The 25,909-nt window shown below is 43.1% G+C and overlaps 1 protein-coding gene across 3 annotated transcripts in view; it reads right to left on the bottom strand.

Moving 5' to 3' along the window:
• Nucleotides 1-53: 53 nt before the first annotated feature.
• Nucleotides 54-25,909, bottom strand: part of adam9 (ADAM metallopeptidase domain 9) — a 37,517-nt gene continuing 11,661 nt past the window's right edge. For 2 of the 3 annotated variants that reach the window (XM_041999160.1, XM_041999161.1), the window contains exons 2-24: nucleotides 25,196-25,296; nucleotides 23,622-23,680; nucleotides 17,692-17,770; nucleotides 13,812-13,888; nucleotides 12,002-12,203; nucleotides 11,772-11,837; nucleotides 11,573-11,644; nucleotides 11,334-11,503; nucleotides 9,413-9,494; nucleotides 9,189-9,322; nucleotides 8,933-9,104; nucleotides 8,636-8,728; nucleotides 8,460-8,564; nucleotides 8,288-8,378; nucleotides 8,044-8,149; nucleotides 6,584-6,767; nucleotides 6,413-6,493; nucleotides 6,223-6,328; nucleotides 6,004-6,151; nucleotides 5,579-5,681; nucleotides 3,360-3,413; nucleotides 3,203-3,261; nucleotides 54-3,113 (exon numbers count right to left, since the gene is read on the bottom strand). In XM_041999160.1, the coding sequence (XP_041855094.1) occupies nucleotides 3,044-3,113; nucleotides 3,203-3,261; nucleotides 3,360-3,413; nucleotides 5,579-5,681; nucleotides 6,004-6,151; nucleotides 6,223-6,328; nucleotides 6,413-6,493; nucleotides 6,584-6,767; nucleotides 8,044-8,149; nucleotides 8,288-8,378; nucleotides 8,460-8,564; nucleotides 8,636-8,728; nucleotides 8,933-9,104; nucleotides 9,189-9,322; nucleotides 9,413-9,494; nucleotides 11,334-11,503; nucleotides 11,573-11,644; nucleotides 11,772-11,837; nucleotides 12,002-12,203; nucleotides 13,812-13,888; nucleotides 17,692-17,770; nucleotides 23,622-23,680; nucleotides 25,196-25,296 (2,414 nt within the window). In that variant the 3' untranslated portion in view covers nucleotides 54-3,043. The remainder of the gene's footprint in view (nucleotides 3,114-3,202; nucleotides 3,262-3,359; nucleotides 3,414-5,578; nucleotides 5,682-6,003; nucleotides 6,152-6,222; nucleotides 6,329-6,412; nucleotides 6,494-6,583; nucleotides 6,768-8,043; nucleotides 8,150-8,287; nucleotides 8,379-8,459; nucleotides 8,565-8,635; nucleotides 8,729-8,932; nucleotides 9,105-9,188; nucleotides 9,323-9,412; nucleotides 9,495-11,333; nucleotides 11,504-11,572; nucleotides 11,645-11,771; nucleotides 11,838-12,001; nucleotides 12,204-13,811; nucleotides 13,889-17,691; nucleotides 17,771-23,621; nucleotides 23,681-25,195; nucleotides 25,297-25,909) is intronic. The other variant, XM_041999162.1, reaches the window with a different exon arrangement.

Here is a 25,909-nt window from a genome sequence, read left to right as displayed (position 1 = left end):
GACTCAGTCACTCTGACCAATTCTAAATAAAAATTCAAGCCTCTGGTTAGACGTAGATTCTGTTCATCTTTATTATCTAACACAAACACAGTGAGTTTGAATAAACTTTATTAAATTATCATGTGATGCTGAAAGGCCATGTTTTGGTCTTCCAGGCATGGTTTTTATAGCAGGCAGCACCTGAATGCAGCATACGATTGGGCCGTGCATCTTTACTGTTGCCATAATAACCTGAAACTGTTCATGTGCAGCACACCAGAAGCCTTTTATGTCCTTATTTTCATTTCAGAGATTTGTTCAATTGAATTTCTGAAATCATAAACATCAGGTGCTTTTGTAATGACACAAACGGTAAATAATGAAACAAAAACACATGAAATCTTCAGAACACACATACAGTTTCACCTTGAAAAAACAAAACATCCTATATAAAATCATTTTTTGTAACAAAGAGGGTGATGAGACTTTGTTGCCATAGCGATCTCATACAGTTTGAATGCTTTCATTTTACACAGGTTCCTTTGCCCCGAGTTGAACCTCACAGGCTACCCACTAATCCTTAGATCACAGGCAGCCAAATGCGTTACTGGAAGAGGCAGCATGAAATACTGCAGCACTTTTACGTAAATTTCCTTACAGAAAATTTAAATACTATCATCCAGCCACTTCATTCTCTGCTTCATATCTTAATCTGTTTATTACGTTGTCATTTCTTAGAATTAGTTTTTGAGTAAATAATGTGAAAGTGGATCAAATAAAACCCTGAACATGGACTCTGTTCAGCTCAGGAGGAATCGGGCTTGTGATCTTCAGTCCACCTGTGGGTTTCTGGGCGACTGCTCCTAAATCCATGTAGATGCATAAACTTGGATCAGAACCTACATCTGAAAGGACCAACCTGTTTTCTTGTATACATTTCTAAAAATCTCATGCATGGACTCAAACCAGCAGCTTGTTACCTTTTTACTCATCTCGACGTCAGCACCACTCGTTCCCACAAATAAAAAATTCTTAACCATACAAAGATGTTGTTAAACTTGTCTTTGAAGGATGTTTGTTCCCTCCATCTGAAGTAAAAAGCATTTACAGTCATGTGAAAAAGAACGTACCAGGGTTGAACCACAGAGATGAAATCCTCTGGTCTGATCAGGTCATGAAATGAGGTAAATACAACCTCAGATGAACAACACGTTAAATGTTCTTTATCTACTAAATGCCAGCCTGATGAGTGAGAATAAAACATTAAATGTGGTTTTATATGAGTGAAAATTTGGTGCTGTGGAGTGTTAGTGTCGGGTTTCACAGTCGACGCTGGTTTGAGTCTCAACATGACACCTGTACATTCCTACAGAACTTTCCTGACGCCTCAGTTGCATCTCCAGGACCACGATGCAGGACCGAATGCTGATTGTTCATGAAAATGATCAAATGGCACAAAGTTAGCTCTAAGAGAAAAATCCTTCTGTGCAAAAACACCCCAAACAGCGAATTAAAAGACACCACAGCAAGTAGAACGTGGAGAACAGTGCAGATTCAGGTCCAGGTTCAGCCTTCACCCTGCAGCTCACCAGCCAACGGAAGCAGAAACTTCCCCTTCCTGGTGATGTAAAATCCCTGCTGGGAGCGGAAAACAGTGCCCAGAGATGTCCTCGGGGATGAAACCACGCAGACGTCCTGAACGTGTCCAGGTCTGAGGACGGCAGCCCTTCACGCAGACGCTGCTGCCATTCTGGAAGCAGAAGATCAAACACCCCCACACAGCAGCTGGGGGTGCGTTACATTCCTATGACAGCCCTGAGCAGAGGGGCGGTGCAGTCAGATGACACCAGTGCTTTCAATCAGGGACATAAAAATGCAAGCCCCGCCCTCTGCAAGAGCTAACCAGCCAATCAGAGTGGGAGAAGAGTTGCGCTTCCTTTTACACCGGTAGGGATGAGTGTGTATGATTCATATGTGGGGAGGTGTGTTTAACTAGCTGTTTCTTAGACTGCTCTGTGTTTCTTATGACCTGTCGGTAAGACAAGAATTTCGGTCAACCAATCAGATCACAGGTGGATATTTTTATTCTGGGAAACCAGCAGAATAACTTTCTTCAAACTGGTCCTTACCGTGATCCTTCAGTTCATCCTCTGAAACTGAAACTCCTGTCTCTTTAAGAGCTCCGCCCTAAAAAGCCCACTTTCTTCTAATTGGTCCGTCACTGGAAGCCTTCAAGGGAAACGACCTATAAAACTGGAATTACAGACAACTTTCTAATCCGAGTCTGTGGAGGTTTTTTGTTACATTTCTTTTATAATTTTAATCTCTTTAAGAAAAGTCTAATAAAAATATCACATTTATTATACGTAGCTATCAGTTAAAATGGACTTTTCTCTAATAAAAGATGAGTAAATGTTAGTTCAGCGCTAACAAAGGTTGAAAGAATTCTATGAAAAATTTCAGATTTTTTGGAAACTTTGCATCAGATTCTGTTTACAGCCAGCTCATGAATACTGGTTACTGCCCCTCAATACATCAGCCAATCAGAAGAAAGTGGGCTTTCAGGGAGGTGGATCCTAAGGAGATAGGAACAGGATGAACGTTAAAGCTGAGAAAAGTACTGGTAGATGGTAAATACGGGTATAAAAAAATTGAATATAATGCAAATTCGCTCCGGTAAAATCCCAAAATAAAGATATATAGAGTAAAGCAGTGTTCTGCATCTCTTAAAATACAAGAATTTCTGCTCTTCCTTGATGTTCTCAAAATTGGAAAAATAGATGTTAACTACCTAGCATGCTAACCAACTAGCATAGTTAAAAGTATAAGTGAATGTCTCTGTGTTCTGATTGGCTGGTTGTTTAACAGGTAAATCACCTGATGGGTCTCGGTCAGAGGAAAACACAGAGCAGCTGCTTCGGTTCAGTCCCGCTGTGTTCCTGTTCATTTCACATTACCGGTGTTCCGGTCCAGTTCGCAGTGGCTCTGAGTGGGAGGAGCCTGAGCTTAAAGGTGAAGAGGAGAAGTGCTGTCATCCAGGTGTGATTAGGAAACTCCTGATTGGTTAAACAGGTGGAGGCGGGGCGGGTCTTTGAGGCACCAGAGGCTGCGATGCAGGAGAAGGTTTAGGTTTTCTAAAGAAGAAGAGGAAGAAATAAAACTCATGAGCACCAGAAGCTCCTTCATTTGTCTACAGCTGGTCTGTTCAGGTTTCTGTCCTTACAGAGGAGGAGGAGGAGGCCGAGCAGCGAAGGTGGGGGCTGTCCTGCTGGTCTCCACCACCTGAACACACACAAGACAAGTTAGATCAGTTTAGATTCAGAGGAACACTGAAGAAAAGACAACAGGAAGTAATACACCTGCAGTGTCTGAGTTTTTACCTCAGATGGTGGCAGCAGCTGAGCGCGATGCTTCACATGTGGAGGAAACACAAGCTGTTAACACAGTAACACACACACACCATGGACTCACTGATGTGTTCATCAATCACTCGCCTCCATCAGCTGATCAATCAGTGATTTAGTTTAATGCCAGCCAACAGCCAACACACTCTGGAAGATTAATGTAGTTATACGGCCACTGAGTAAACAGCTGAGGAGTTCAGCTGAGACTCACAATCAATACTCAGTTCGAAGATTAGAGTTTCACAATATACTGATTATTTATCTCTACTGCAGAAACATTTAGACCAAAAAGTGAACAAGGTCACAGCTCAAGCAGAGGAAGTACTCAGCATGTAGCTGCTTCATTATTGTGATGTTCAATAATATTGATTATGGGATGGATTGCTGATACCGTGCAGCCCTACTAAAGAACGCTTCTTCTTACAGGGGAAACAAAAATACGACAGACTAAACACCAGGTAAATACTGAACCTAATCTACTCTGTGGCTTACCGGGTGAGCTTCATCATCACCAACATCATCATCATCAGTCTTCTGATCAGCAGGATCACAGGGAGGTTTGTCACATTAACACTTTGCTTTAAATAAACACACTGCTTAACCATATCAATATCTGATAAACATCTCATAAACACACAAATTAACACACGTGTGAATGTCTAATCACCACACTGATAAACAGCTGATCAACATCTGTTAAACAAGTTTAAAAACAGCTGATCAACATCTGTTAAATAAGCTGATTAACAGCTGATCAACAACTGTTAAACAAGTTGATAAACAGCTGATCAACATCTGTTAAACAAGCTGATCAACAGCTGATCAACATCTGTTAAACAAGCTGATCAACAGCTGATCAACATCTGTTAAACAAGCTGATCAACAGCTGATCAACATCTGTTAAACAAGCTGATCAACAGCTGATCAACATCTGTTAAACAAGCTGATCAACATCTGTTAAACAAGTTGATAAACAGCTGATCAACATCTGTTAAACAAGCTGATCAACATCTGTTAAACAAGCTGATCAACATCTGTTAAACAAGTTGATAAACAGCTGATCAACATCTGTTAAACAAGTTGATTAACAGCTGATCAACATCTGTTAAACAAGCTGATCAACATCTGTTAAACAAGTTGATAAACAACTGATCAACATCTGTTAAACAAGTTGATTAACAGCTGATCAACATCTGTTAAACAAGCTGATAAACATCTGTTAAACAAGTTGATAAACAGCTGATCAACATCTGTTAAACAAGTTGATAAACAGCTGATCAACATCTGTTAAACAAGTTGATAAACAGCTGATCAACATCTCTTAAAAAAGTTGATAAACATCTGTTAAACAAGTTGATAAACAGCTGATCAACATCTGTTAAACAAGTTGATAAACAGCTGATCAACATCTGTTAAACAAGTTGATAAACAGCTGATCAACATCTGTTAAACAAGTTGATAAACAGCTGATCAACATCTGTTAAACAAGTTTAAAAACATCTGTTAAACAAGCTGATAAACAGCTGTTAAACAAGTTGATAAACAGCTGTTAAACAAGTTGATAAACAGCTGATCAACATCTGTTAAACAAGTTGATAAACATCTGTTAAACAAGCTGATAAACAGCTGTTAAACAAGTTTAAAAACATCTGTTAAACAAGCTGATAAACAGCTGTTAAACAAGTTGATAAACAGCTGATCAACATCTGTTAAACAAGTTGATAAACATCTGTTAAACAAGTTGATAAACAGCTGACCAACATCTGTTAAACAACCTGATAAACAGCTGATCAACATCTGTTAAACAAGTTTAAAAACATCTGTTAAACAAGCTGATAAACAGCTGATCAACATCTGTTAAGTGAGCTGATAAACAATGTGACAATCAGTTGAACATATCAACAAGAAAACCTGAATCAACAGAGACTGACTCAGAGACTTATTGACGTGAGAAGCAGAATGAAAACTCACCTTTTATTCTTTAATCTTTGATACAGAGTCTATGCTAGGCTTGTGAAAATGTGTGATTGTTGTGGAACTATAGGAAAACACCAACATATGCAGCGTTTTCACCATTAACTGCAGCAGATTTTAAACTTCTGCTGTCATGACTACTTGTCCAGACTACTGCTACAACCCTGAGAGTCGAAGTGCACGGTTTTCTCAGACATGATGCCAGAAGAGAGTAAACTCACCCCATCTTTATTAATTCTTTTCTCGTTGTCCTGGGCAACAACAGGAGGCTGTGCTCTTGGAGGTGGTCTTCTGCTCGGATTGGCTGAAGCTGTACTATCAGCCCTGAAAACATTCAGGAAACATTTGATCAGAGAGACAGAAAGGACGGACTGACCTGTCTAACAACACCTGAACATCCAGGTGACATCCAGGTGACATCCAGGTGACATCCAGGTGACATCCAGGTGAGTTCACGTTTTAATGCAATGTGTTTTTTTTTTTCTTACTATGTAGACTTCTTTTCTTAGATTACTAAAGAGTTCTTGAACACAGCAGGGGATAGCTGGCTGTGAGGAAATTTCACAAAGCTGACAGAAAGATATAAATGTTTTAAAAAACAGGGGGCGGGGCCACATATGACGTCATGGCACCACATAACACTCACTGGTATCCCTGTGACCTCTTCCTCCAGCTCAGTCCAAACCGTCGCAGCAGCTCGTTCCTGTGCAGGAAAACAAACGCACCCAACGCAAGCAGAGGAAGAACAAGGAAGAAGAAGACGAGAAGGCCATCCCTGAGAGACGTGTCCTTATCTGTTGAGGACAGACAGAGTCAACATTGAGAAGGTAGATGGACGGATCTCACATGGATCTGAGTGTTGTACCATTCCAGGTGGGTCCGCTGTCCACGCTGCCTCCGTAACCTGAGGACTGGCAGAAAGGCGGAGCCCAGCCATCCTCACAGTGACAGTTCTTGTTACTGTTGCACACCTGCGCACGCACACACACAGAACCCAGTCAGCAGTCATGTGACACACCTGATGTCCAGGTAGACGGGCAGCAGATGTTTCTCACCCCGTGTCCATAACATTTCTTCTCCACATCACAGTCGTAGCCGAGAACGTCAGCACTGCGACACTCGAAGTTTATACACACCTGAACACACCCAAGAAGACACAAGTTTCATCATCATTATCATCTGCTCCCCCTCCTGTCCTCCTTTCCTACCCCCCGCCTCCCCCTCACCTTGTTGTCTCCACATTTAGTCCCTTCGTTTACCATCCCCGGGTCGGGGACGTCCGTGCCCAGCATGAAATCCACCCCGTAACATTTGGCCCCGCCGATCGGCGTGCTAATGATGGACGGTTCAATGCCAAAGACCGTCACCGTCTGAACGTTAGAGCACTGCAGCTTCCCGCACAAAGCGTTTCTATGGAGACGAAGACAGACGTTACGCAGCATCTGTAGCTTTATGTTGGCAGAGATGTTTGTTTATAGTGATGAGATCGTTTCTCTATGCTTGGTTTTTAATTATTTATGGAGTTTATCAATAAATCAACTTTATGTATAAAGCACTGTTCATTAAAAAAAGCAAGACAAAGTGCTTTACATTAAAAATTTAATACACACATAAACCATCCCGTCCAACCAACCACAGAACCAACCCTCCTAAATTCACGTACATAAAAAGATGTAGAACCGCTCCTTTAAGCTGGATTTATACTGACACTGTGTCTTCTTATGGTAAGGAGGGCGTCTCCGTACGGTAGGGCCGGCGTCTCCGTGCGGTAGGGCCAGTGTCTCCGTAAGGTGGGGCCGGCGTGTGCGTATGGTAGGGCCGGCGTCTTCTTACGGTGGGGCTGGCGTGTGCGTACGGTAGGGCCAGCGTCTCCATACGGTAGGGCCGGCGTCTCTGTATGGTAGGGCCAGTGTCTCCATACAGTGGGGCCGGCGTGTGCGTACGGTAGGGCCAGCGTCTCCATACGGTAGGGCCGGCGTCTCTGTATGGTAGGGCCAGCGTCTCCATACAGTGGGGCCGGCGTGTGCGTACGGTAGGGCCGGCGTGTGCGTACGGTAGGGCCATTTTGTAAGTATAGTAGTGCCGGCATAGCAGAGCTGGTGAAATTTGCTCTCATACTCCAGCGTAGGGTTACAATATTGTGTTGCAGTTTCTCTTGTGGTTACTACAAAATTTAATGAGAAGCTCCAGAAATCGAAAAACACGTGATCACTGACTGACCAATCAAAATGGAGTACTTCCACATAACGGCCCTGCAGGCAGGGGTGCACCTTAGGTCTGGAAGAGGTGGACATCAAACCTGAGCAGACGTACGTGGAGCCTACGACAGTGATGCTATAACCAACCTTACGCAGACGCTGTGTAAGTATAAATTCAGCTTCATTCCTCACTGACAGTATTCAGGAAAATAAACACACTGGAAGTTAAAGTAAAACAAAATAAAATAAAGATAGAATTTTTAAAAAAATGATATAAAAGACATGGGTTAAATATTATATTAAAACAACTACATTAATAACCCTGCTTATGGTAATGTTTATGGGGGTTAGAATCTCACTTATTAGTGATCAAACTGTAATTTTGAGGAAGGATATTTTTCACAGATCATGTCAATCAGACTAACTGTGGTAAAATTCTGCTGGTTGGGTCTGAATGTACCATCAGAAACATACTGCATGTGTTTTACCTGCTCTCACACTTCTTGTAGCCATAGGTGGTGTAGCCACAGTTTCCAAAGCGATCTCCTTTACTGTTGACTTCTTTGAAACAGATTTCAGGAGCTGCCTTCGCCTCTGTGAGTGAGAAGGAGACTTTAGAAACCACAATTTTCTTCATCCGACTTAATCCGACTATATCTCTACTCCAATAACAACATGTTAAGTGACATAAAACAAGAACAGGTGGATGCAGAAACAGGTGGAGGTACATACTGGATCCAAATATAGCCCGACACTGTCCATCGTGGAGCTGACACTTCCCGTTATAACAGTAGGCCAGCTGGTTCCTGCAGGGCTGGCCGTTCTGCAACACACAGATCAGAGGTTTGATGGGACGGCAGCCCCCCTCTTCCTCCTGCTTCAGGTAAAACGTGTGAGGTCTCACCTGGATAAAGACGTCACTCTGACAGAGGGATGAGGAGCCGTTGCAGAACTCTGGTAGATCGCACTCGTCTTTACTGGCCCGACACTCGGTTCCTCCTGGGAGATACTGAACACACCACACAGCTCAGTCTCAGCGTTTCTCTGAAGTCCGAACCAGAATCAGCTGCTTGTGTTTACCTGGCAGTTGTAGCAGCACTCTCCATACGCACACTGAGCTCCAGACTTCAGTTTGCAGGTCTTATAGTCACAGCAGGGGTCCGCCTCACACTCCTACACACACACACACACACACACACACACACACACACACACACACACACACACACACACACACACACACACACACACACACACACACGTTTTATCTGGTTTCGCACAGAGGGAAGCACGATTTCACACACTCATCATTCAGAGGTTCAACTTCTTTACAAAACTGTGTTTATCCCCTCAGAGCATCATGATGACAGCTCAGACCTTCTCTGATCCGCAGTCACACTCCTCTCCGACGTCCACCAGCCGGTTTCCACAGTAGGGGGCGCTGTAGGCCTCGTCAGGCCGAGGGACGTTCAGGAGACACGACCCTCCCGTCAACAAGATCATCTTCTCAAAGTCGTCGGCGCTGCAGCTGCTGAAGTTTCTGGATCCTCTGCAGAAGGGGAGGAGTGCTGGATGAAGGAGTGGGACAGGCATTAACGTAGCGCGTGTGCGCAGAGTCACGCGTGTGTCTTACGTGGCTCCAGAGTTCATGATGCAGGCGGCGGTGGGGCAGGTGCAGGCGCGCCCGTCGTCGTGGTTCATCCCCAGGTTGTGTCCCAGTTCATGAGCCACGATGGAGGAGAAGGAGAGGATGTTGTTGTTGGTGTACTAAGAGAAGAAGAGCAGAGTTCAGCAGCTGGTTCTTCTTCTCTGCTTCTTATTTTCACGCCTGTCAGTGATTAAACCTCAACAGCGTACCGAGTTGATTCCTCCTCCATGACTTCTGGAGCAGACGGTGGAGACAAACGCCATTCCTGCTGTTCCCCCAAACGCCTTCTTCCTGTAGGAAACCACCACCATCATCATCATCATCATCACCATAACAACCAACATCATCAGTGTGTTTCCATGGATGGATACACAACCAGAGCAGAAACAACATCTGATGTGTTTTATTGTTTAAAGAACGATGTGGCAACAAAAGGCTAAAAAAAAATAAACATCTAGATAAACATGTTGCAGCTGATAATGCTAATTATCAACGGTTTATAAAAAGAGCACCTTAGAGAGGCAGAGTCTCTCTGAACACACAGATATATACGTGTACATACAAAAGAGAAATATTTTATTATTATATATAAAACATTAAATAATAAATAAAATAAATATGTAAATGTATAACTGGGGCAAAATATTGTTTAAACTTATTTTCTGAAGAAATTTCAGACTGTGTTTTATTTAAAGACAGTTCATTAAATATAAAAATCAGTATAAATGTATTTGACTTTTTTGTACAAAAAAGGGTCAAATTCGGTGTATTTAGTGTGACTTGGGCATATTTTATATTTTGGATTAATTGTTATATCTGTCTAACTGTACTCTGCTAATATTGGCTAGCGACTTATACGTTATCATGCTGTTATTTTACTGTTCCGGACCTCTGGAGATCAGATTGTGCTGAATGTGAAACCTGAACTAAGATGAGTTTGACATGGAGGTTTTAGAGCAACATCTGCTCCATCCAGACAACGTCTCTTTCAGGGAAGACCTTGCAGATTTCAGCAAGACGATGCTGAACCACATCCTGCATCCATCACAACAGCATGGCTTCACAGGAGAAGAGTCCGGCTGCTGAACTGGCCTGCCTGCAGTCCAGACCTTTCACCAGTACACAACATCTGGAGCATCATGGAAGCAGGAATCCAGCAACCAAGGTCCAGGACTGTAGAGGAGCTAGAATCCTGCATCAGACCAGAATGGGACAACATTTCTCTCCTAAAACTGCAGCAACTGGTCTCCTCACTTCCCAGACGTTTCCAGACATGTTAGAAGAAGAGATGCTACACCATGCTGAACACCACCCAGGAACTACTTTTTCCACCATGCTGAACACCACCCAGGAACTACTTTTTACACAATGCTGAACATCACCCTGGAACTACTTTTTACACCGTGCTGAACATCACCCTGGAACTACTTTTTACACAATGCTGAACATCACCCTGGAACTACTTTTTACACCGTGCTGAACATCACCCTGGAACTACTTTTTACACCGTGCTGAACATCACCCTGGAACTACTTTTTACACCGTGCCGAACATCACCCTGGAACTATTTTTTACACCGTGCCGAACATCACCCTGGAACTACTTTTTACACCGTGCCGAACATCACCCTGGAACTACTTTTTACACCCTGCTGAACATCACCCTGGAACTACTTTTTACACCGTGCCGAACATCACCCTGGAACTACTTTTTACACCGTGCCGAACATCACCCTGGAACTACTTTTTACACCGTGCCGAACACCACCATGGAACAACTTTTTACACCGTGCCGAACATCACCCTGGAACTACTTTTTACACATATTTTCCATCACATGATAAAATGTCTCAGTTTCATCCTCTGAGATGATGTTTTCTACTGGGGATAAAAGATGGACTCATGAGATTGTGGTTTTATTTATATTTGACTCATTTCAACCTTTGTGGAATCGGGGTCACACAGTTTTATTCCATTATCTGGGACATGGATAAACTCTCCTCCTGTCCTCCTGGGATGAGAATGATGGACCTGTTAAACATCTAGATCAGGTGAGAGCATAGCTGCTCTTCAGTGTGTGAGTGTGTGTGTGTGTGTGTGTCAGAGTGTGTTTTGCTGAGTGTGTACTGACAGGATGAGTTGTGCTGAGTCATGCCGGCGGCGGGGAACCAGCTCCTTCTCCCTCCACTGCGTGAAGCGACTCAGCACTTCTCCAGCTGCTCCATCTGTGCTGATCAGGTTCTGCTGAGTCCAGATCTCCAGACCGACCAGGACCATCCGAATGTTGAGCTGCATGTAGATCTGCACCAACACACACATTGTTAGATCTGCAGCTGCTTCTTGTTTATGGAAGTGTGTGAGTGTTCTTACGCTGTCGACAAAGTTGGCCAGCTGGACCATCTCCTCCCTCACCGCCGTCTCGTTCCTGTTCATGTAGTTAAACTGAAGACAGAAATAAGCAAAACTTTTAGACCCGTTTTTGCTCCGACATTAGCCTAGCTTAGCACAAACACTGTCAGCAAAGGGAAAGTGTTAGCATCTCTTCAAACAGTGCGTGTATGTGTCTCACCCTGTCGTTGTCCACCACCAGCAGCAGCTCCACGTAGTGGGTCTTATGGAGAACAGCTCGCTTCATCTGGAACACAAACACCAATCACAAACCTAACAATTACAGTGTGATCGCTTGAGGTTTATTTACGTCTCCTTCTGGACGTCGTTTTTCAGTTTAGGTGTTTCTCTTTCTCCGTCTTTTTACTGTCTCTAGTGTTTAATGACTCTTCAGATTTTATATGAACACACCCTGCTGTGGGGTCTGTGGTGGATTTCCTCTGGTTCGTACTGAGCATGCTCCGTGGTGTTGCTGGGATCACGGTCATGGTGAGGCATTCCACATCCCCGGGGCTGTGATGTCACATCCTGTAGGCGGTACACCAGATGCTGGTCAGGGGCGGAGTCTAACGGTTCAATCCCGTAGCTGTCGTGAGCGAGATGCAACACTCCTCTAAAAAAAAAAAAAAAAAAAAAGAGACTTCAGTTGTTTTTAGTAAGAGTGAGACCTCATGAACTCAACTTTATTCCAGCGATTCATGACAAAAGTAATTTCTTTTCTTTGAAAATTCAAGTCACTGTAAACCTTTAACCCTTAAAACTCCACTAAAAACTTAAAAGCTCCAGCTTCCTCATCATCTCAACATGAGCATGTTGAAACGGGACATGTCTCGTGTGTTAATGTAGCAGCTTTCCAATCAGACGCGGCCCTTTCGGCATACACGTATAAAAAGAAAACAGATCTTCATTTAACATGAAAACCACACGTGTTTTTGTTAAGCCAGTATCCTGCAGCTCCATCATCAATCTTAATTAAAGGTTAGGAAACCTCTGAGGCAACTGGAACACTCGTCCGTGGGTTTTCTGGTTGTTTCTGAGCCATTAAACTTCATCTTTTGCCCTCAGATCGGTGAAGAAGGTGCTGCAGATACTTTGGGTGAAAGTAATAAAAGCTTCCAACTGAGGAGCAGCAGCGTGGGCACACACACACCATCTGGGATGGGAATACACAGACAGGAAAGTGACAATGTCCTTGAGAAAGTGGTGAAAGGTGTGTGTCTTTAAATTCATATTTTACCACACACACACACACACACACACACACACACACACACACACACACACACACACACACACACACACACACACACACACACACACACACACACACATTCTGGCTGGGTTTTATGGACCTCACTGTTTAAACCGGATCAAGGGATTCTGGAAACTAAAAGAAGAAACGTTCAGTTTTTATCCTCCAAACATCAGAACAGTTCAGATCTTTTGGTTTTTTTTCCACCGTCATGATTTGCTGGACTTGTTGAATCCAATTCTGTACGACTGTCCTGATCCCGCCTGAACTTCTTCTTGTATCTCCATGACAACAGTAAACAGCTGCAGTGATTTACTGAAACATGTTCAATCATAAGTATGAACCCGACCAGAACCAGTCTGGTCCCTCTTAGAGAGCTTTCTGTCTCCAGGAACAGTTCTCCAGGATCCTTGAAGGACTTTTCAAACCTCTTCTTTGGATGTTTCTGCCTTTGTTCTATTCTCTGTCCAGATGATCCCACACTCCTTCAGTAATGTTGTGGTCCAGGTTCTGGGCAGGATCCAGTTCTTTCCGAACGGCTTCTTGACAGCCACGTTTCCATGGAGACCATTTCTGATGAGGCTTCGGCCAACAGTGGATGGATCAGCTGAAGGTCCAGATGCATCTCTCAGGTCCTGGTTCAGGCCTTTGCAGATTTCAGATCCTGTTCCTTGGCTGTAGATGTTTTTTATTCTTCACACAAGATGTTTTTAGAGTAAAAGGTGTAAAAGTTTGTTTTCCTTGCTGAGGAAAAACACTGTTTATCTTTTTCTACGCAGGGTTGTAGATGTCCTGGACTTCATGCTCTTTTATAACGAGACCACTAATATTTCCCCGTTTTCAGCCTTGTTTTAGAAAACTTCTCATTTCGAGGTTAATAAATGATGTTTTTAAGCAGCAGAGAAGCAGCAGCCATGTTGAGGCTTCAGATGGGTCTGAAACGTGTGTGTTGATGTGTGTGTGTGTCACCTGAGGCCGTTGCAGATGCTCATAGCCACAGCCGAGCCTCCCATGTCCTGAACGAAGCCCCGATACTGACAGTGGTCCTGCAACACAGACAAGTGATACCTGGTCAGTCCAGCAGGTGGTGCTCGACCTGCAGCTGCGAGGGTCTCGGAAACGACCCCCTCTCACCAGATCTGGACTGGGAGAAAAAAATCTGCCCGGCATTTTGGCCCAGACCGGCCCATACGTTCATGCATAACACTAATCCTATATGTGAATATCAGCTGTGCAGCTCCTTGTAATTTGTAATCTGCACTCCATCACAGAGACGAAGATCAGAATTCATCTCACTGTGTTTGACGGAGAAAGAACAGACATGAGAATCGATGGATGAGATGAAAACTGTTCCGTGTCTCTGCTGCTCTTTTCTCCTGGAGATGTTATCTCAACCAGGTTCCACTAAACACTGAATGGAGACGTATTCATTAACCAGATGATGCTGTCAGGTCCAGAATTACTGGATTCTCTGACAAACAGCTGGATGAGGATAACATCTGGACAAACATGTTATCAACACCTATCAAGCTGCCTCGAACACATTCTGACCCAAAGGTATCGAACTATCGGCCCACAACATCACAGACAACCAGAAATCTGCTGATGCTTAAACATCATCTTCTCACTGTGAATAAGATGGACAGTGGAAACGTGGCTGTCAAGAAGCTGCAGGGAGGAGAGGCTGAGGTATGTCACATGACACAAGAACTGGATTCTGCCCAGAACCCGGACCTCAACGGGTCTGGTGGAGGGACGGATTTCTTTTTAAGAAAGATGAGGTCTTTTAGTGTTTGCACTAAAATATTGTCTCTTTTTCACAAAAGTGTAAAAGAAGCTGTTTTATCCTTTTCTATTGTTGCTGCTTCGGGAGCCTACGTTTGGCCAACCGCTTGGTTCGTTTAGGGAAGCTGCTGGCAAAGTTTCTGGATCCCAGCAGGAGGACCTTTAGGCCATTTTTAACAAAAAATGTGGTGAGGAAAGCTGATTCTATATTAAACTGTCCTCTCCAGAAAGAGTCTTTCCTACATGTCGTTTGTTCCTACTGCTGCTCATCTACTTAACAGTAATGGCCCAAAGTGACAGAGCTGTTCACTCTATTTGTTTTAGCTGTGATTTTATTTAACCTGTTTTAAGCTCATTTATTGTTTTGGATTGTGTGAATCTCTGGTTCTGATTTTGTTTTTTGATGTTTCTGATGTGACGTCTGTCCTATGTCAGTCAACATAACCAGTTAACTAGAGAACACAACCAGCTAACCTGTCAACATAACCAGTTAAGTAGAGAACTAACTAGTCAACCAGTGGACAGCCAGTTAAACCATTAGTATGGGGTTTAGAGCATCTGATTGGTTCTTTTCTTAACTGACACCAGGACGAACCAATGAGCTGCAGATAAGCGTGTTCCCTGGTCAGGACGTTCTGTGCTGGTTAATCTAAGTAATTATTTAGATTAATAAATTACTCGGGCACAGAGAGCTCAGCTGGAGGCGGGGGAGTTTAAAAACGAGAGTGGTTGGCCCGGTGGTAGTTGGGCCACTGATCTGAGTTTATGGACCAATAAATAAACTGTTGGCTCACTGGGAAAATGTCCGGTCTGTCCCTGCTCACTGTGATGGTCCACGTCCAGTGTCCCCCTTGGCTCTATTCCTCAGTTGAACAGGGATAAACTGGCCACTTTAAATGGGGGCACAACAAAAGAGAAACCTCTCCTGTAAAACATTCAGGTAGAGTCATCTGAGGACCTGACTGAGAGCGCTCTGCAGTGATTTGGAGTAATCAGCTGACTGGAAACACACACACTTCCTGTATCAGTCCCACCGGAGCTCATGAAACATTTCCCGTCTTCCTCTGTGAGTTCTTTTCTCACTACTCTCATTTCCCCTTCGGTTCTCATGTTCGTACTTCTTGTAAACTGGTGGGCAAACAACGGCCTGTGGGCCAGATTTGGTCCTGAGGGAGAACAATTTGGATCCTGACAGAAGTCACATGATTAAATCTAAAAACAGGAAGTGACCTCATACCTCCCATTTTAGCTGGCTTCTGGACCGGTTCCTGGTATCTAGAACCATCTGCTGCTTCAGACCAGCATCTGGACGGGTTCCCGGTGGGGTTAAGACCCTTCTTGATAAATTCTGAATCGTTTCTGCTCCTGGATGTAAAAACCTTTGGTGTTTTTAATAGTGTCGTTGCTGTGGCAACCGACTGTTTTACTCTGTGGTCTCCATCAGAAAGGTTGCTAGGACGTCTCAGGATCTTTAACTGATGCCCAACATCTGCTCAGCTAACAGAGAAGCATCCCTACCAGCAGAAGCAGAGACTCCCAAACCTTTAAGCAGGTGATCCCTGAAAACTCAGACAGGATCTGGTTCACGGGACACTTTTCTCTGCGTCTTTCATTAAACGCATGGATCCGTCTCCATGTTTATGACTTCATGAGGAATCCTGAAGGAACCTCCATCAGTTTCAGGACTTCAATGATGGAAACAACCAAAAACAACAAAAACATGAGGAACGCTCTGGTGCATGATCAGCTGGTCGACCACCACTTCCTGTTACACAAAGCCGTTGAGGAGGATGAACATCAGCGATAAAAGCTGAGAGATTTTCAAACAAGTTAAACTGGAAGTCTGAGAGATGGGGACTTTTATACAAAAATGAGGAAGAAACCTCTCCACAGGCTCCCTTCAAGGTTTCCTCTAAGTTGAAGGGTCGCTGCTCTGGAGTCGGTGTCAGCTGACAGTGATTGAGGTGATCCACCTCGAGATCCGGAACGTCCAGAGCCAGCAAAAATAATTATGGCAGCTTTAACACCATAGCAAGATGGAAAGTTTGAATGGCTGGATGTTATTTCTTCCTCCCCAGAGATCTGAATCAGAGCATGGATGAGAAGTCTGATCACTTCTGGATAATTTCATCTGAAATGGATTCAAACTCCAAACCAGGAAGTCACTGAAACCGTGGGTTCCTGTTTACCATCTGCAGAAGGCAGATCAATGGCTCCTCATCAAATACCCAGACCCAGACGTCGGGGTGAAGACTGCAGGAAATATCTCGCTTCCATCATGCCTCCCTCCCGGGGAAAGTCTTCTTTCAACAAACTGAACAGACTTTCCAACGTTCGACAGACTAAAGCAACAAAGACCTAAAAAACTGGACATTTTACTGTAATCATGTTACAGAAGGTGAAAGTCCACCAGCTTTAAATCTGACTTTCACTCACAGGTCTTCAGTTTTCAGGGTCTGTTTGATTCCACAAACCTTAGCAATTTTATTTTCCTTCATCCTCCCTGACCTTCATAACTAGGCTTTATTTTTCTGCTTTTCTTTAATAGGAATATTTGGAAGCATACACAGAAAAGTTTGACAAACATAACATTATTCAAATAATCACATGTAAAAACATTTTTATACATTGGATGTTTTATTTTAATAATAATGTCTTATTTTCATTTAATTATTTTACTTTAATCCATTTGGGACAATCCTGTTGATGGGATAAAAGTGAACGTTGAACAATTCAGTTGCTCATTTTTCAACCAAAATATCTTAATAACTAAGAAGTTGGTGGATTTTTAACAAAATTTCTTCATAAAAAGACGAGCTTCTTAAAGAAAAGACGGGGAACTGATGCTCAAAACTGATCCTCACTCCTCATTTCCGCATTTTTAATCAGTTCTGCGTCTTTACTGGACTGAAACTTTATATATAATCAATTTCAGGGATATATAAAAAAATATCGTTGCATGCCTTGAATTTGATGACGAGGCTTAAAAAGCAGGCGGAATCCAACCAACAAACTCAGTGGGGTTGGTCATATGATGCAGTGCACATGTGTGTGCGTGTGTTACCTGGACAGGTGGTCGGGACGTGATCAGGGATCCATTCTGACTGTAGGTGAAAACGGTGAAATCTGCAGGCAGCAGCAACCTGGAAACAACAGCAACAGCCTCCTGTTCAGCTGGTTGTAAACCACAACATGTAAACCACAACATGTAAACAACAACATGTAAACAACATGTAAACCACAACATGTAAACCAGAACATGTAAACAACATGTAAACCACAACATGTACACATGTAAACCACAACAGGTAAACAACATGGAAACCACAACATGGAAACCACAACATGTAAACAACAACGTGTAAACAACATGTAAACCACAACATGTACACATGTAAACCACAACATGTAAACCACAACATGTAAACCACAACATGTACACATGTAAACCACAACATGTAAACAACATGTAAACCACAACATGTAAACAACATGTAAACAACATGTAAACCAGAACATGTAAACAACATGTAAACAACATGTAAACAACATGTAAACCACAAGATGCAAACAACATGTAAACCACAACATGTAAACTCCAACAGGTAAACAACATGTAAACAACAACATGTAAACCACAACAGGTAAACAACATGTAAACCACAACATGTACACATGTAAACCACAACAGGTAAACAACATGGAAACCACAACATGTAAACAACAACATGTAAACAACATGTAAACCACAACATGTACACATGTAAACCACAACATGTAAACCACAACAAGTAAACCACAACATGTAAACCACAACATGTAAACAACATGTAAACCACAACATGTAAACCACAACATGTAAACCACAACATGTAAACAACATGTAAACCACAACATGTAAACAACAACATGTAAACAACATGTACACCACAACATGTACACATGTAAACCCCAACATGTAAACCACAACATGTAAACCACAACATGTACACATGTAAACCAAAACATGTAAACCCCAACAGGTAAACAACATGTAAACCACAAGATGTAAACAACATGTACACCACAACATGTAAACCACAACATGTACACATGTAAACCACAACATGTAAACCACAGCATGTACACATGTAAACCACAACATGTAAACAACATGTAAACCACAACAGGTAAACAACATGGAAACCACAACATGTAAACAACATGTAAACCACAAGATGCAAACAACATGTAAACCACAACATGTAAACCCCAACAGGTAAACAACATGTAAACCACAAGATGCAAACAACATGTAAACCACAACATGTACATATGTAAACCACAAAATGTAAACCACAACATGTACACATGTAAACCACAACAGGTAAACAACATGGAAACCACAACATGTAAACAACAACATGTAAACAACATGTAAACCACAACATGTACACATATAAACCACAACATGTGAACCAGAACATGTAAACAACATGTAAACCAGAACATGTAAACAACATGTAAACCACAACAGGTAAACCACAACATGTAAACCACAACATGTACACATGTAAACCACAACATGTAAACAACATGTAAACCACAACAGGTAAACAACATGGAAACCAAAACATGTAAACAACATGTAAACCACAACATGTAAACCACAACATGTACACATGTAAACCCCAACATGTAAACAACATGTAAACCACAACATGCAAACAACATGTAAACCACAACATGTATACCCCAACAGGTAAACAACATGTAAACCACAACATGTAAACCAAGACATGTACACATGTAAACCACAACATGTAAACCACAACATGTACACATGTAAACCCCAACAGGTAAACAACATGTAAACCACAACATGTAAACAAAATGTAAACCACAACATGTAAACAACATGTAAACCACAAGATGCAAACAACATGTAAACCACAACATGTAAACCCCAACAGGTAAACAACATGTAAACCACAACATGTGAACCAAGACATGTACACATGTAAACCACAACATGTAAACCACAACATGTACACATGTAAACCCCAACAGGTAAACAACATGTAAACCACAAGATGTAAACAAAATGTAAACCACAACATGTAAACAACATGTAAACCACAAGATGCAAACAACATGTAAACCACAACATGTAAACCCCAACAGGTAAACAACATGTAAACCACAACATGTAAACCACAACATGTGCACATGTAAACCACAACATGTAAACAACATGTAAACCACAAGATGCAAACAACATGTAAACCACAACATGTAAACTCCAACAGGTAAACAACATGTAAACAACAACATGTAAACCACAACAGGTAAACAACATGTAAACCACAACATGTGCACATGTAAACCACAACATGTAAACAACAACAGGTAAACCACAACAGGTAAACAACATGTAAACAACAACATGTAAACCACAACAGAGGGGTATTGCACGAAACCAAGATAAGGGATTAAGCTGGGATATGTTGGTTATCCTGGCTGAATTTAGCCCTAAGTCGGTTGCATGAAAGCAGCTCAAACTAAACCTGGCCAAGTTACTGTGGTGATTTATCCGCTGCAGCTAGCCTGCTCCAGACCAGGCTAACTGCCGGAAAATTAATCCTAGCAAGTCACCTGCATGTCCAACGTCAATTCTGTGAGGAATTAATGTCTTTTACAGCATGTCCATGGTCTTCCTAAGTATGGCGAGTCATTTTAATCATCCAGTATTAAAATATTACATATACAGTCACTGTACATTTAATCGAAATCTGTTCGTAATCGCAACAGCCTTTTTATATGGATTCCAGTTGTAGTATTATTACTCAGGCCAAGTGTTATATTGCTATGCTAATGAAGACTGCTCGTCAAATTGCTGTCAGAGGTTTTATAAATATGTGTTTTATTGCATTAATTGAGCGGCAGTGGCTCAGGCGGTAGAGCAGGTCGTCCAATGATCGGAAGGTCGGCGGTTCGATTCCCGCTCCCGCAGTCATCTGTCGTTGTGTCCTTGGGCAAGACACTTAACCCTCCTTGCCTCCAGTGTTGGCATCGCTGGTGTATGAATGTGTGGATGAATGTTCGGTGATGGTCGGAGAGGCCGTAGGCGCAGACTGGCAGCCACGTTTCCGTCAGCTTGCCCCAGGGCAGCTGTGGCTACACACGTAGCTTACCATCACCAGGTATGAGTGAGGAGTGGATGAATAGTGGATTCACACAATGTAAAGCGCTTTGGGTGCCTTGAAAAGCGCTATATAAATCTAATCCATTATTATTATTATTATTATTACAAAACACAGCGGATGAGGTTACAAAGGTGTATTCAAAGAAATCCGTGACGAGGGCAATGTAGAATATATAGGTCCAACTCCCCTTCACCTGTTCCCTCTTCATAATGGCTTGCCCTTTTTCGGAGGATGTGCTGAACGAGGAAGCCCGCATCCTCAGAAGAGCATTCAGACGTGAACGAGTCTTCAGGGACAGCTCACATCCCCTGGCCTTTGGAGATGACTATGTCATTGAGAGATACAGATTTTCGGTTACTGGATTTCCAGGTCCAGTTTTCTGAGTGTCCGGCGTTTAATCTCAAGATCCAGCTCCATTCCTTGGAGCTTTCTCTTTTTGAGTCAGCTTTTAACATCTGCCAGCTCCATCTCTCTCTCCAGGTGCCCTGAATAAAGCGTTCTGACAGTTTGTGAAGTCTGTAAAGGAAATGTCAGTTAGCACAGCAGGATTTGTGCATAACGTAGATGTACTTTAGACAATACTCACAATGTTACCAGGCCGCTTAGGAGACTGTGCAGCATCCGGGTCCTGCTACACATTTTCTATTAGCACCACATCCCTGACTTCATATCCTTCATGGAATAAATAAGCAGGCCAATCCCATAAAACTGACATGCCTCAAACCTTCTGGACTCCACTGACACAGTCTCCTCATCTGCAGACGTGCATTCTGCAGCTGCAGATGTGCCTTCCCCCTGCCGTATACATGCAGCGAGAGGACTCGGATTAAGATTTCACAGAACATACCAAGCCTGTGATTTCGAGACACTGTACTAACCGGATCATCTTGTGGTGGCTCCAAAAGTGTAATTGTGTTCCCAGACACTGCAAGGTTATCCAAAGTCAGACACTATATTATATTTGATTGTGTTCCATGTGCAGTAGAATTGCAGTACTTTGTGTACCTTGTATGAAGCGGACAGTTTCTGTGGCTGGGACAGAGTCAGTTATTGTCCCTCCCTGGATCCCCTCCATCACTGGCCTCCCTTTATTTAAATGGAGGCCAGTTCCTCTGCTGGAGTCACATCCTGGCTTGGTGGGCCGCCCCCTGTGCCAGTTTATAGGCCTTTTTTTAACTGCTACAATCATACAGACATTGAACATGTCAGCAGACACCTCATCTATTCATCTCATTTGTTCACGGTTATCTACTTTGGAGTCACTTACCAGCCTGCAAAATGTTCTTATATTTAATTTTTTCTTGCTGCCAGGTCCTTTTATGGCCAGACAGGTTTGTTCTTTATGAAGGACAGAAAGATAAAATAGATAAAAACGTTACATGAGGAAAATAGATTAAATGACACATTGTGGATAATTGTTTGCACCTAATCATACTCTACATTTCCTGAGTAACATGCACCTGCTTGTCACTCTTAAAGTATACAACAGTTAGTGGATTTGAAAAGTAATCCTTTAATTGTAGCCTAATTATGACAGTTCCAGTGGAGCACTGTTTATTAATTGTACAGTTTTTGACTACTTACGCATTGGGCCGGTCGGCTATTGTCTGCCAGGCTCTCTCGCGTTCTTTACTTATGGCATTGGTATTGCCTTTTTTCCTTATAATATCCTTAACTTCGTCAGAGAACTCCGTCAGGAGCTGTTGTTCAGCGGCCGTGACGTAGGACGCGCGACTTTTATCCATTTACCCATCGGTGATTCTGTGAGCGATCGCGAGGTCTGCTTCAGTATGCCGTGCACACGCACTTATCCCAACTATCTTCACCTGGCTTAACCTAGCCGCACCTTCTCATCCTGGCTCAGCAAACGTGCAACCAATTAAGCCAGGATAGGCCGCGCAAGCTAGGTCAAGCTGGGCTTGTTTAATTATCCTGGATTGCTTTATTCTGGTTTCGTGCAATACCCCTCAGGTAAACCACAACAGGTAAACAACATGTAAATATTAGTGTGTAAAACACTGGATGTAAACATGCAAACCACAGCCTGTAAACAACATATAAAACCACAAAATAAAGAAATACAAAAACATGGAAACAACATGCAAACTACAATATGTAAACAAGTAAACAACAACTTGTAAACAACAGCATGTAAACAAGAGCAGCAGTTCAATTCCTGGAAAGTTGAACCTGCAGAGGTGTGGGTTTTCAGACTCATACTGTTCCATGACCAGGGGTGTACCAGCGTAGCTACAGAAAGCCAGGCTGTATCTGGAAAGCTTCGCTTGAACTAACTCCATCTCTGAATTAAGGACTCAAGCCGTTAACACATTTCAGCTGCTTCTACTTGAGGCTAATCCTAGCATTAGCTGCTAATGTGGGGCTCACTGTCCTAGCGTTAGCTGCTAATGTGAGAGCCTACTGTCCTAGAGTTAGCTGCTAATGTGGGGCTCACTGTCCTAGCGTTAGCTGCTAATGTGGGGGTCTACTGTCCTAGTGTTAGCTGCTAATGTGGGGGTCTACTGTCCTAGCGTTAGCTGCTAATGTGGGGGTCTACTGTCCTAGCGTTAGCTGCTAATGTGGGGGTCTACTGTCCTAGCGTTAGCTGCTAATGTGGGAGCCCATGGTCCTAGCGTTAGCTGCTAATGTGGGAGCCCATGGTCCTAGCATTAGCCACTAATGTGGAGCCCCGTGGGGTAAAAAATCCAGATTGTGTCGATCTGATAATTCCAGAAATCTGATAATGATCCGATTTTTGGTGTGGGTGTAAATGGGCTCATAGACATCCCAGTGACATCAGCATACTTACTGGTTTCTTTCTAGATGAACGATGTGATCGTTTCCATCCACGGTGATGATGTAAGACACCTGTACACAGAGTCACACCAGGTTCAATTAACAGGGATTCATGTTATCTTTAAGTCAGACATACAGAGGTTGCCATGATAACAGATAATTAATGAATAACTCTGCAAGAAGTAGTATTTAACTGAAGAGAGAAACGACAGCGTCCAATTCGGAAACTCAGAGCTCTGATCTGCTTTAAAACACACCTGGACAGCATCGGGGAGGAAAGAGAGAAAAACTAACACAGTTGAGTGAAAGTAGAGAAAGTTTTTCTGGAAACTGGAAGAGAACCTGCTGCTGCTGCTGGCACCGACCAGGAAAAACTCCTGAACTACTCCAAGGTCACCTGACTCACCTGGCAGGAATCTCTTGTGTGTGTGTGTGTGTGTGTGTGTGTGTGTGTGTGTGTGTGTGTGTGTGTGTGTGTGCTGCAGCTATCAACAGGTATGTAATTAACAGGGAGGAGAACACACATGCAGACAGCTGCTGTGTGTGTGCTGGAGGTGAGTGAGGACAGGAAGTCAGCGGTAGCCACCATCATCATCATCATCCTCCTCCAGCAGCTCCTCTAATGGAGCACGAGCCACACCGGTTCAAACCCCACCTTTCTGGTCTTTGTGAAACACAACAGAGGTCTGACCACCTGGAGCACAAAGCAAAAGTTTGGGCACTAAGCATATGTTCTCTTTCTAAGTTTAGTCAGCCTGTCAGAGCTGCAGCTCGCCACGTTGTCCGTCATGTGTCGACGCATCTCTGGTTCATCCCTCCAGCTAGGAGCCTTCTTTCTGCCTGAGGATGCAGGAACGATCACGACTAGTTGACTATTGTGTTTGGGGCAGTAAGAGAGCTGTTTCACTACGTAGAGACGAGGAACTAATGATCACAGCTGGTTAGACTGAACATCCACCTCTAGGGAATGTTCAGTCTAACCGCCACCCCCACATAGAGGACACATGGGAGGATGAGGACAATCTTGGAAAAGGATTTACTCATTTAGATATGTATGAAGCCCTGTCTCCACCAATGGATCCGGCTTGGTTTGGTAAACCAAACTGTCCTGTGGGGTGGATGTTCAGAGCCGAAGGAGGAGGACGATGGACATCCAGCAGGTTGTGTTCTTTCTTGTCATGTGGCTTTAAACAATAAATCTTCTGTATATCTAAACGTGGAGCTGGTCCTGCTTCGTTACTGAGTCACACAGGAAGGCATGATTCTTTCCACCAATCAGTGGATGGCAGTATGTGAAGCTCCTCCCTTTAGTGTCAGACCAGTAAGACTGGGAAGGGTCCCAAATAAAGTAGGACTGGTTGGAGCTGATATTCTGGAAACTTCTCAGTTTCTGCCTGTGGAAACACAGGAAAATGCGCAGCAATCTATACTGAGCTGGACCCGCTGGTTGAAACTGGGCTTTTCTCATCACATACTAAACAATGCAGAGAGAAGAAGATGAAGACCCGAGGACTCTGGACCAGGACTTTTATACAGCCAAGTTTCTGTTCATAAAAGGTATTATGCCATCAAACAAAGATGCAGTACCTGATTAGGTAGTTGTCCGTCCACCTCCCTCCTCAGCCTGCCTCCTATTGGCCGGGGGACGGTCAGCTGGTACGAGGACAGGTGTTCAGTCTGCTGAGAGTCTGCAGGAGGAAACCGTTAAACAAACGGGTTAACTTCAATCCAGGCAACTAAAGAGCAGAGTTCATCCCAATGTTCGGATTCAAGTGGAAAAATCAAACTGACGACATCAGAATAATCATCCTCACAAACAGTCTGAAGGTAGAACCAGGAGACGCCGACATTGCCGGTGGATCATGTGACAACGGCTGCCCGACCCGAGCGTAAACCAACGAAGACACGCCGAGCAGTAAAAGCTAGCTCCATTAGATGTAGTGGAAGACTGCATCATTCACCACCAACACCTCCTACTTCCTGTTTCCGAATCATTAATGAGACTGTAATGGCTGCATTCATCAAGCCTCCGTCACCAGGAGGGTTTACAACACTGAAAGCACCACGACAGCACAAACATAAACAAATAAATAAACAACGTGTTCACTGTTAGCCTCACATCCTGGATTTATCCCTGCAGGTCAGTTCAGCATCACACATAAAGTAAAAAAACTTTAAAAGGAAAGAAAAATGATAAATAAAGTTAACTGAAAGTCTTCTTGTATTTAACAGTGAGATGGTTTTTTTTTTGAGTTTATGTAAAAATGTTTTATTTCAGCAACGTTGGTAAGGTTGCTAAAA

Source organism: Melanotaenia boesemani, chromosome 11 (genome assembly GCF_017639745.1).
Source record: "Melanotaenia boesemani isolate fMelBoe1 chromosome 11, fMelBoe1.pri, whole genome shotgun sequence".
NCBI classification, from domain to species: Eukaryota; Metazoa; Chordata; class Actinopteri; order Atheriniformes; family Melanotaeniidae; genus Melanotaenia; species Melanotaenia boesemani.
The sequence above is the reverse complement of the archived record's forward strand: the minus strand, read 5'-3'. Positions and strand labels throughout refer to the sequence as shown.